The sequence below is a fragment of the Pteropus medius genome, unplaced genomic scaffold (genome assembly GCF_902729225.1).
Source record: "Pteropus medius unplaced genomic scaffold, Ma_sr-lr_union100, whole genome shotgun sequence".
Classification (NCBI taxonomy): Eukaryota; Metazoa; Chordata; class Mammalia; order Chiroptera; family Pteropodidae; genus Pteropus; species Pteropus medius.
The window spans coordinates 32243361-32255573 of NW_024354875.1; the positions used below are offsets into that span (position 1 = coordinate 32243361).

The 12213-nt window shown below is 32.6% G+C and overlaps 1 protein-coding gene across 9 annotated transcripts in view; it reads left to right on the forward strand.

The window, feature by feature from the left end:
- Positions 1 to 11804, forward strand: part of HAT1 (histone acetyltransferase 1) — a 43309-nt gene extending 31505 nt beyond the window's left edge. For 8 of the 9 annotated variants that reach the window (XM_039856038.1, XM_039856042.1, XM_039856041.1 and 5 more), the window contains 3 exons: positions 2538 to 2689; positions 5176 to 5292; positions 10922 to 11214. In XM_039856038.1, the coding sequence (XP_039711972.1) occupies positions 2538 to 2689; positions 5176 to 5292; positions 10922 to 11089 (437 nt within the window). In that variant the 3' untranslated portion in view covers positions 11090 to 11214. Of the gene's footprint in view, positions 1 to 2537; positions 2690 to 5175; positions 5293 to 10921 lie in introns of all 9 variants that reach the window. The other variant, XM_039856034.1, reaches the window with a different exon arrangement.
- The last annotated feature ends 409 nt before the right edge of the window (positions 11805 to 12213 follow it).

Consider the following 12213-nt stretch of genomic DNA (forward strand, 5'->3'; position numbering starts at 1 on the left):
ATAAAGAATTTTATTTCTTGAATCTCAGTGAAGAGTCATCAATAATGGTAGCCTTTATTCATTACAAACTGAAGTCTCTAAAGGGAAAAGGCTAAACATGCTAAAGGATTTCTGAATTTGAAAACTGGGGTATCAGCATTTACTTTTATCGTTAACATTTCTCAGCATTATAAATTACTAAAAATGCCTTATCAGCTCTTCTCATTAAGTTATTTCTTGTAGATTTTCATACTCAGTTTTTTTTTTTAAACAAGGAATTTACTGCTTTTTAGTTATTTTAGTTGCCTGTTTCTCCATTATTTTGTATACTTTTCTTAACTTTATGGCTCTTTAGTAGGCTCTGGATCTCCCTTTGCAATTCAGGGTATTCTTTATATTGAGATATCCTTTTGCTTACTTGACATAGAGCCAGATATAATGATAATTAAAACCATCGATGGCCTGTTTACAGGATAGATAGGTGTTTGTGGTGTAATTGCCACCCATATTTTCCTTTTTTTAGCACTTAATTTTAAAGTAAAATACTGGAAGACTATTTTTTATATCATATACCATCTTCCTTTTGAAGATGTCAGTTAAGATAGATAACATTTGCCTACATCTCAGTCGTGTGACTTTATAAATAGAATCAATGGTTTGTTTCTTCCAGAATTATGAAGAGAGTTGCATTTGGCAGTAGAAATGTTTCCATATCTTTTGGGTACATACCTAGGAGTAGAAATTGTGGAAAACCCGTGACTGTATTTAACCTTTTGAGGAACCACCACACTCTTTCCAAAGTGTCTGTACTATTTTAAATTTTTATCAGCAGTGTAGAGGGTTTCAGTTTCTCCTCACTATCGTCAATACTTCTTGTTGCCTTTTTTATCATAGTCTCCTAGTGGTATTTCACCGTGATTTTGATTTGCATTTCACTGTGGCTAGTGATGTTAAAGTGTCTTTTCATATGCTTATTGTCCATTTATATATGTTCTTGAGAAATGTCTCTTTAGATCCTTTACCCATTTTTAAAACTGACTTGTCTTTTTCTTACTGAGTTTTAAAAGTTTTTATATAAAAAGTCTAGGTACAAGTCTCTTATATGTATGACTTACAAATATTTTCACCCATTCTGTAGGGTGTCTTTTCCTTTTCTTAATAGTATCACTTGAAGAACAAAAGTTTTAAATTTTTATATAGTCTAGTTTATCAGTTTTTTATTTTGTTGCTTATGCTTTTGGTTCTATTATCTAAGAAACCATTGCCTAACCAGAAATCACGAAGATTTACTTCTATGTTTTCTTCTAAGAGTTCTATAGTTTTAGCTCTTAAAATTTATGTCTGCGATCCATTTTGAGTTAGTTTTTGTGTATGGTGTGAGGAAATGGGGGCCAACTTCATTCTTTAACCTATGGCGATCCCTTTGTCCAAGTACCATTGGTTAAAAGACTATTCTTTCCCTCACTGAATTGTCTAGGCACCCTTCTCAGAAATTAACTCACCTGAAGTATGGGTTTATTTTTAACTCAGTTCAATCACATTGATCTACGATAGCTATCCTTATGGCAGTACCACACCATCTTGATTACTGTAGCTTCATAGTATTTTTCGAAATCAGGAAATGTGCGTTCTGTAAGATTCATTTTTTTTTTTAAGATTCTATTGGTTCTTCATGGTTCCTTGCATACCCATATGAATTTTAGGATGAGCTTGTTCATTTTTGCAACAAAAAAAGTCAGCTAGGATTTTGATAGGAATTACATTGAATGCTTTGTAGGTTATTGATATTGTAACAATATTAAGTCTTCTGATCCATAAACTAGCTCAGACTTTAACATTCTTTGTTTCAAGCCCTTTACTGATAAAATGAAGGCTTAGAGAAAGGTGACTTGCCCAAAGTCCTACATCTATGAATGACAGAACTACATCTCAAACTCATGTTCTCTGATTGTACAATATTTTCTACCCATCATGTTCTGATGTTTTCCTCGTCTGCTAGTCTAATTGTAGGTAACATAGACAAACATAAAGGAAGATTTATGCTATAGAGATGTAAATGAAGGATCAAAATCATATTCTCTAAAAAAGATTTGCTTTTGTAAAAAGAAGAATTTTTTTTAATTATGCGAAGTATAGCGGACTATAAAGGTTACTGGATTAAAGTAGGGTAATTATAAATTGAGCTTTGGGACCCTTAGCTATCAGAAAATACTGCATTTGGAAATGATTATCCAAATTTGAATATCTTGTTTATATAGCTAGTTTAATTGAAAGTAAAACGAAGATGTATATGGTAACAAAAAGTTTACATTTGAAACTTTTAATTTCACAAATAACACGTATGTCTTTGCAAAAGGATTGTACTTATAATTTTATTTGGCACAGATAATAGTACTATTATTTGAATTGTAAGGAATAATCCTTTCACATTGTAACTTTATATATATACAATTGTTTTAAGAATGTTTACCTTGCTAGTTTAGCATGTATATTGAGATTGCAAATGGTCAAGAAATTGTGTTAGGAAAGGGAAATGTTATTCTGCTTTATTTCTTTAGCGGAAGATCCATCCAAAAGCTATGTGAAGTTGAGAGACTTTGTGCTTGTGAAACTTTGTCAAGATTTGCCCTGTTTTTGCCGGGAAAAGTTAATGCAAGGATTCAACGAAGATATGGCAATAGAAGCACAACAAAAATTCAAAATAAATAAGGTATTTTTATTCTATAGAAGGAAACCATTTAAATTTTCAAGTTTTTTTTTTTTTTTTTTTTTTTAAGTATGTAACTTAAAACATTGCAGATACATTAAGAATACATGTGTGGGGAAGTAGAAGTTGTTAAGAGCACAGACTCTCAAGCCAGATTGCCTGGGTTCAAAGCTGATTTCACCACTTGCTCTGTGACTAAGGACAATTTAGTTTTCCTGCTTGGCCTCAATTTCCTCATTAATAGAATGGGAAGACAATTGATTTAATGGCTATAATAAGTGTAACAAGCAGAACAAAGATGGATAGTAGGGACTTATTTTTGCTTTTTTAAAAAATGTTTAAACTAGTAAAGTAGTTAATGCCCTTGGAGACAGTATTAATGGGGAGAAGGGTTGGAATACAACACTTTTCACTTTATATACTTTTACATATTTATTTGAAATTTAAAGTAGCAAATAAGAAGGGTACAGAAAAAAGCATGAGAACTGAGAGGAGGGAATTTATGTAAGCAAGTGAATCAGTATTTCATGAGAGACGTGTTTGAGCGAAACCTTGAATGGGTTGGATTTAGATTATGAAAGTATGTGGAATGAAGGTATTCCAATAATAAGCACTAGCATTTGATACTATTGACGTCCCCTCTCTTAGGTTCTAAAGCACTACAGTTCCTGGTTTTCTGCTTACCACTGTGATCATCTTTTTGGAGATACTTTCATTGGCGTCTGCTCTTCTGTATACTCCTCAAATATAGTTCTTTCCCAGAGTTCTTTATTTAACCCTCATTTCTTCTTCTTCTATTTATTCTGCCTGGAAGAGCTCATCTAAATCTCCTATCCAGATTTTCCTCCCAAACTCCAAAACTATACCAAAAGTTTCCTGATCACTGACTTTCAGCAAACAACATAATTTAAACTGAAACTTTGCATTTTCCCTGCATTAAAACACTATAATGGCTCCCTGGCTTTAAGATACATTTTAGAAATAGTTGATATCTCTAGACTATGTTAAACCTTTATTTATTAATGAGAATTTATTTACTCAGCTTTTAAAAGAGAATATGAACACATTTTTTAAAATCATGCTATTTTTTATTTCCTTAAAGAAATGAAAGCTCCTTAGTATGGCACACAGAGTCCATCATAATCATGACCTTGCCCACCTTTCTAGCCTCAGCTATCTCCTCTTTCCTACATGTTCTGGCTTTACTGCACCTCTTGCCATTTCCCAGCTATGCTACATTTATCTTCCTTTTATGTCCCTTTACCTCTGTGCTGTTCCCTCTCCCTTGGCCACCCCTTTTTCTTATTTCTCCATCTTTGCCTGGCTAGATAGTACTCCTTTTTTCAGGCTCAGCTCAGGTGTCCCTTCCATATAGTTCAAATACCATCTTCCCAGCTTACCTGTACGTGAGTCCCCTTCCCACTCCCCCAATAAATAAATAAGTGAAACAACACAAACAAAAACTATGGGCTGCTCCTTTGGCTTTAGTGATACCAAAACTTCCTGATTCTCCTAATATTTCTTTGGCTGTTTTTCTCTGTCCACTCTTTAACTGTCACTGTACTACAGGGTTCTGACCTCTTCCCTCTTTTCATTGTGTATGCTTTCCCAGGGTGATCTTTACCAGTCTTATGGTTTTAACTCTTGCTTACATACTGATATTGCGTAAATACTCACCCTTAGACTAGAATTTTCTTTAGACTTATATGTTCTGCTGCCTCCTAAATCTCTCTTAGGCTGTGAAAACTCAGTGTCATTCCATACCCTCCTCCACAGCCAATCTTTCCTCTTCAATATGTCCAGAATCCTTATTCCTTTAGTATTATTTGTGCTATCTCAGTTCATGCCATCATCATTTTTTGCCATTTAATAGCTTAACTTCCTTATTGGTCTCCCTACCCTTCTTTTTGCTACTTTTTCTGTGTAGCTGAGAGAATGCTTTACTTAAAACTCAAATTTGTGCATTTTGCTCATTCCCCCATTTCTGTCACCTACTAGATAAAAAGCCCAGCTCTTTAACCCACTATGTAAGGCTCTGTGCTTTTGCTCCAGCCTCACTCTGCTTCTACACCTTGCTTTTCATTTTGTGCTCCAGCAATGTCAGGCTGCTTCTGTTCGGCATGTGTGTGTATGTATGCAGGTACACACACACATGCACACACTTTTCTCCCTTCTTTCTGGAATGGCATGCTCTCTTTCCTTTAAGATTCCGTTCAGGATTTCCCCAGGAGTCCTCTATTATTTCTCCCATTTCTAGGTTATGCTAACATAATACCCTATGCATATTTCATTAAAGTAAACATATCAGTCATTGGTGTTACTTACTGGACTGCTAGCTCCTTGAGGGCAGAGACAATTGCCTTTCATTTGGTACCTAGCACAATTTCTGGACCATGGCAGATATTCAGTATCTCCTGTATCCTTTTAGGAAAGTGTCACTATTTTGTAATTTGAAAATGTTCATATATTTCTTTTGTTTTTCTTATTAGCAACATGCTAGACGGGTTTATGAAATTCTTCGACTACTGGTAACTGACATGAGTGATGCTGAACAATACAGAAGCTATAGACTGGATATTAAAAGAAGATTAATTAGCCCGTATAAGGTAGGACTTCCAATAGTCTTAAACATTTTATTTTTGTCACTGTTTAAAATAGAAAAGCCTAGCAAATGCCAATGTCTGAGAGAATCCAAATCATTTTGCTAAATTTACTTTATAAAACTGAAAATATTCTTCCAGTTATAAGAATTCTCACTGTCATGATTTTCCAATGTAAGCTATACATCTGTTTTCATTCAGTTAAAAACTAATCCCAAGGATAGTCCACCCAGTTATTTTTTCTTTGATTTATTTGCAACTTTTAAAAATCTGAATGCCTATACTCTTTCCTAACAAATTATCTTGTTTTTTTTCTAAGTCTCTTATCTTCCCATTTGTCAGATACATTGTTTGCCTTTGTCTTTTACCATAGCTGAACTTGCTACTTAGTATTATTTACCTTTTTTTTTTAACATTCTTTCTTCTTGCCCCACCCCCCTTTTCCATCTCCCATATTTTCCTCTGACTCAAATTTTACTTGCCCTCCTAGATCAGGTTTGGCCTCATCATCATTTGGCTATTATTAAGGTAGATATTGTCCCTCCCAACCTGTGTTGAGTGAAGATTTGCTATGATACTTGTTGCTGGGCAGTAAGCTGATTAGGGAGAATATTTGTTAATTTATTTAACAAATAAGTATTGAGCACCTGACATATGGTTGCTGCATTTATGTACACCATACCATTAAACCTACATATAACACTAGCTGGGAACATAAATGATGACAAATCCAAAAATGTCTTAGTATTTAAGAAAAAAGTAAATTAAATAATTAATGAGCAATATATAAAGTACACATAGTTCTGATTTTCCTACATTAATTCAAGTTTTATTTGTCATAGATCGTGCTTTATGGAGCTAGTCTTCTAAACGTTGATAGTATATTGGGTCACATTATTCTGTGTTGAATCCCAGTTCTTTCCCCTTATAGCATCTTGGTACTTTGCAGTACAACCATATTTTATAATTTGTCATTGTAATTCTGTTGAAATATATCACATTCTGAACCTGTGTAGTTCTTCAGTGTCATTTCATTAAGCAGTTTAGTGGGTTGATTTTCTGTCTTATTACCAATCTGCATATAACAGGTGATGATAAATTGTAATGGTCTCTCTTCCCCCAAAATTGTCTGAAGTAGCATTTTATTCTTTGATGTTTGTCAATTCTGAAAAATCAGAAAATGAGTAGAAATGGTATTTTCCAAAAGTTTTGATCTTTAATCATTTGTTAGCTAGAAATTTTCTTTATGATGAAATTTGGGCATATAGAACAGTATAATTAGATGTTATGACAACATTTAAAATACTAAAACTTTTTAGTACAGTAAAATAATTTAATTATGCATTTCAGATATTGGTGACATTTTATATAGGCAGACTTGCAAATGAGAGATGATGAATTCTGAGTATAAATAATCACAAAGTTATGCCACATAATGAGAATTTCTGCAGTTCATAAAAGCAAGTATTTTCTACTCTAAAGAATGATCATGATTTTTTATATTATCATTAAGTATCTTCACCTGTCCAGCAAGTTCACCTGTCTGAATGACAACTGAAAACTGGTTATTAAACTTGTTAGGTTCTTAACAACCAAAGTGGGTATTACCATCTTGCAGTAAAGCTCATACGCAAATTACAAATTCTTCAGATTGTTCAAACCCTAATTATTATAGTAATGCACATTTTAATAAGTTATCCAGTATTCTGTCCCATTGAGAAAACCAAGAAAGCTTGAGGGTCCCCCTCCCCTCTCTTTGGTTTGATAGCCACAATTCTTGGCATAGGAAACCTACCACACAAACTTTGGGAAAACCTAGAAATGAATTAAATGTCCTGTAGGCATGGGAGGTGTGATAAGATTTCCCTGTTGAATGAATGCAGATGATTTTTTCCAATTTGTCATTCCAAACATATTCATGTACTTTGTTGGGTTATCACAGCATTCTCAAATGCAAAATTATATTTAAGAATAAAGTAAAATTGCCAAATATTGAGTGTGGTTTAAAAATTTTTTAGGTCTTTAAAACATATACCTAATGGGGAAAGTTTAGAGTATAAAATTTACATTTTTAACATTTTATGGGAAGAAATTATAATTTTGATTGTCACTAAGTTATTACTGAGGTATGAAATTATTTATTGATAGTGAAGTCCACCAATTCTGTCCTGCCTTTATTTGAGGGATCAAGTTTACATATCAGCTTAAACATACTCTCCCATTAAAAAATTATTTGGGTAGATATTAGAAGTACTTGTTCCTTACTTTAAAAGTTCTCTTAACATTGATAATTCATTTGTGTCAGTGCCAAAAAGAGATAAAAATAACGTGTAGTAACTAGAATCATTTTTTAAAAGCACAAAAAGAAACTCCATCTCTAGTACAGAAGTAATTTTCATGCATTCAAGAAAAGATTAATTTGGACAGTTTGGCTAAAAAAAGTTGGCACATCTGCTTGGTTTTAGCATTAAACCTTTTGTATTGCTTCACAGGCATATTTAATCCATAATTGGTTTACAAACATAAAATTTAGAATCACTGTTATACTATTGGGTTTGGAATCAAGAAACTCAGTTTTGAGGTCTTGTTTGACAAACTGTGTGACTGTCGGCTTCTATAAAATGGAAATGCCTCCATAGTGAGGAACTGAGCAGAAATAAATACAGTATAGAGTGCATGTTTTTAAAGGTGGCTTTTGAGAAGTCTTTGGAATTCAGTGTCTCCGCAGCATTTTTATTTTAAAATTCTTACAAAAGAACCTTATCTCTGTACTTCAAAAAAGAGACTGGTTCAGCAGATGGGAATTAAGGAGCTCATAGAGGTGTTGGCATTTTTGAGATTATATTTGTAAACTCTCTTGGAGCCCTTGAAAACTAGGCAAGGAGAAAGATTATTTTCTGGAGATGAATTCATATTCAAGACAAATGTTAAATAAATTGACATTAATACCATATTTAATTAATTTGCTGAATTAAAAATTATCAACAGCCCTAATCTATGGAGGAATTAAGTTTTTGTTTTTAGAGGGAGAAAATTATTGAAGCCTATAGAATGTCTATTCCAATCTTAAAGAGTTCTGCCTTTCTGTGTTTAATTTGTACAACTAATGTATGTCACTTTGCTGGATAGAAGTGTTCCCTAAATTAGTTTTTGCTTTGTTTTACACATTATTTAAAAGATTACTTTGTAATATACATATTCAAAGTGGAATATACAAAGTTTAAGAAATATTAAAGGTTAATAAATAACCTCAAATTACTTTTAAAATTGAACCATACCTTACATATTTATGAGGAACTTCTATACAGAGTTTTATATTTTTTTCCATACAAATTACATGTATTTTTTATTCCTAGGTACTTAGAGCTCTTAAATTTTATTCACAGATTTACTGCTATGCCAATAAAAATTACAATAGAGATTAATTCTAATATCCATCTGAAAAAAATGACAGTGAAGAAATTGAAGGTGGTAAGGAAAGGGAGAGATAACTTGGGGAAGTAAGCTCTTAGAGATTTAAAAACAGCATAATATTTTGAAGAAGTATGTTACTGGCACATACTTCATTCTATAGGTTATTTGGAACAAAACGTGTTAGTCTAGAAATGTTTAAGAATTTAATATGATAGTTCTCATGTATAAGAATTTATTAGGATTGAAGGCATCTTTAAGTAACGTAGATTAATAAATGTTACGGATGGTTAGCACTTTAGAAGAACAGTTTATATTTCTGTCACATACCATAATTTTTTGATGCATTACCTTCCAGTTCCTGAACTGTTCCTTAAAAAGGAGTTAGATGTTCCTATATGATGCAGTCATGCCTCTTGGCAGAAAAAAATAACTAGTACAGCAGAAACAAAGTATTTATCATCCACATGATTGAAAAGTAAGGAATACACTGTCTTTCCTAGCCTTAGGAGCAATAAATTTGAATTCTCATCAGTCTCCAGAACTCATATTTAAAGTGTGGTCAGTAAATCAACAACATTAATATAACCTGGGAACTTGTTAGAAATGCAGAATCTTGCCCCACTCCAGACCTATTGAATCAGAATCTGCATTTTAACATGGTCCCCCAAAACCTGTGATCTGTTTGCACATTCAAGTTTGAGAAGTGCTGCATTGTATATTAATGAAGTTAATTTTTTTTTCTTTCTGATTATAGTAGTAGCAACCTCATTTATTTCACCAATTTAGACCCAGGATCAACGTAATTTTTTGGTAGTGTCAGCTCATTTTCAGTAAAGGCTTGTCTCCAGAATTTTTTATTGTTACCTAGTTTTAAGTGTACGATTATAAATATTGCTTAATTTCGAGCTTTTTAAGTAGTAATCATGACACATTTGCCTAATATTCCAAAATTATTACGTTCTCTTTTAAGAGACATTTATTAGTTTTTAGGATGGATTTAATATATTGCTTTTTTGTTTGTTTTTGTCTTTTGAAATGCAGTTAGATATAGGGACTAAGAATACAGACTTCCAACCAGATCATTAGGGTTTGAATCTTGGCTTCTCAGTTTACTACCTATATGACAGTTAACTCCTGTATCCCTGTTTTCCTTCATGTATCAATTGAAGAAAATTACAGTAACCTATCTTATAGAGTTACTAGGATTGCATGAGTTAATATATATGCAATTTCTGATCTCTGTGTAAATTGAAGTCTTTATTATATGTTCTTAAAAAAGAGGATTGATATAATCTAGAACAGTTTATCCAAAATATAAGAAAGTTTCCTCTATTGCAGTGTTTCATGTCTTGCATTGTTGCCATCCATCCATCCAGGAATCTTGGAGTCATTCTTAATTTTTCCTGCCCCACATCACCCAATGTTTTCTTCCCTAAATCTGCTCTGTCCCCTCCATCTCTGCTGCTACTGACTTGGTCTAGGCTTTCATCTCTTCTCACTTGAATTCTTTCAGTAGCCACAAACTTGGTCCTCTAGACCCATCCTCAGCATTACTGACACCGTATTGTTCTGACACAGTGTCCTGCTTAAAAGTTGTTACCAGCTCCCTGTTACAAACTTCTCAGCATGGTGGTTTCCTTCTCAGTAAAATGGGGAGGTTGTAATAATATATATCTGGGTAGTAGAGACTCAATAAATGCTTAAAGTGTGACAGTGTTTGGTTTATCTTCCTGAAAGTCTTCCAACAGTTTATGTTAAAATTGATATGTGGCCAATAAATACTGAGTAAGGGAATTCAGAAATGAAATAGTGGCAGAAAGTTGCTGGCTTGGAATTAAAATTAATATAATTAATGATTGAATAGTAAAATGAAGAATAGTAGCACTTAATCATAGCTGTCTTCAGTTAATGTATTTTATTTATTAAAGAAATATTTGTCTATATTGGTCAGTTATTATGCTTTGGAGAGGGGGCTTTCAGTAACATATATTTATATTTACCATCAATTGACACAAATTCCAGGTCTTCTGGTTAACTCCTTTTAGAGGGATTGTAATTCGTGGTTAACATTATGGTTGGACTTCCTTAAGAAGACTGTATGGGACAAATTTGGGCATATTCCTACTATTCTTATTTTTAACACTGGAAACTTAAAATTCTAAGAATATAAAGAAACATATCAGCTTTCTTAGTTTAACCAATAATTGTGTTCATTTCTTAGAAAAAGCAGAGAGATCTTGCTAAAATGAGAAAATGTCTCAGGCCAGAAGAACTGACAAACCAGATGAACCAAATAGAAATAAGCATGCAACATGAACAGCTGGAAGAAAGCTTTCAGGAACTTGTGGAAGATTACCGACGTGTTATTGAACGCCTCGCTCAAGAGTAAAGATTGTACTGCTCTGTACAGGAAATTTGCAAATTTCTGTACATTGTGTTGTGAAAAATCCGATGATTAATTTTAAAATCTTGTAACATTTTACTTACATTAAAAGTTATCTATCTTTAGTTGAATATTTTCTTTTGGAGAGATTGTATATTTTAAAATACTGTTAGAGTCTATGAGCATATATGACATTAAAAAAAAGATATAGCTTCTGAAATACCACTGCAATTTCTTCCCTTCTTAAACAGTATAATAAATGCTTAGTTATGATATGTTAATGTGTGATGACATGATTCTTAAATATTTATGGTAAACTTTTTCAGTCTTGTTTAAAAAGTTTGGGTTTTAAGTTTTCATTATTCCTCCCATACTTTGCTTCTAAGATATTACATCTGGCACCTTTATAACATTTCTATTAAGATCTTCCTAGTAATCTTGTTTTTCCTATGTGATTTTTCTAACTAGGAAATGTTCCTAGTATAGATTTGTTTTATTTTAGACAAACTATTAACTATTTGTTAGGGATAGGGTGGATGAGAGAAAGGAAACTAGATACAGCCTAAAACCTAAATGTTTGGCATCAGATATTAATTGAAGATAATTTAGAAGTTAGTTTTACCATAAACATGTTATAAACAATAATGATGTAAGATAATAAATCAATTTATAAAAATCCAACTTAATACACCACTATTAAAATACATCTTGTGTAAAATGAGGTATATATCTGTCGTAATTTGCTATAAGGTTACCAGAATGTTGAAGTCTAACAAGAAAAAAATCAAAGTTATGATAAATTGCTCATTATAGTGTTACTTTATTTTTATTGTAGTAGAGTATAAATAAGTTGTGTGATATGGAATCATTAAAAGCAAAAGTTTAGTGTTTATAATATGTGCCAGTAAGGAAGGTATTATATGACACCAGAAATTAGATGTAAGTCGAACTTTACTTTTAAAATCTAATTTGTTCAATGCTTAAGGCAAAATCCCAATTGGAGGGGCACTATCTTGTCCTTAGGTCAGCTTTCCATTAGTAAAACCTGTCAAACATGGGATAACAAACTGGTACCCTCTGGACACAAAATAGCTGTGGCCAGCAGCATACAGTGGCACTAAGCCATCTCA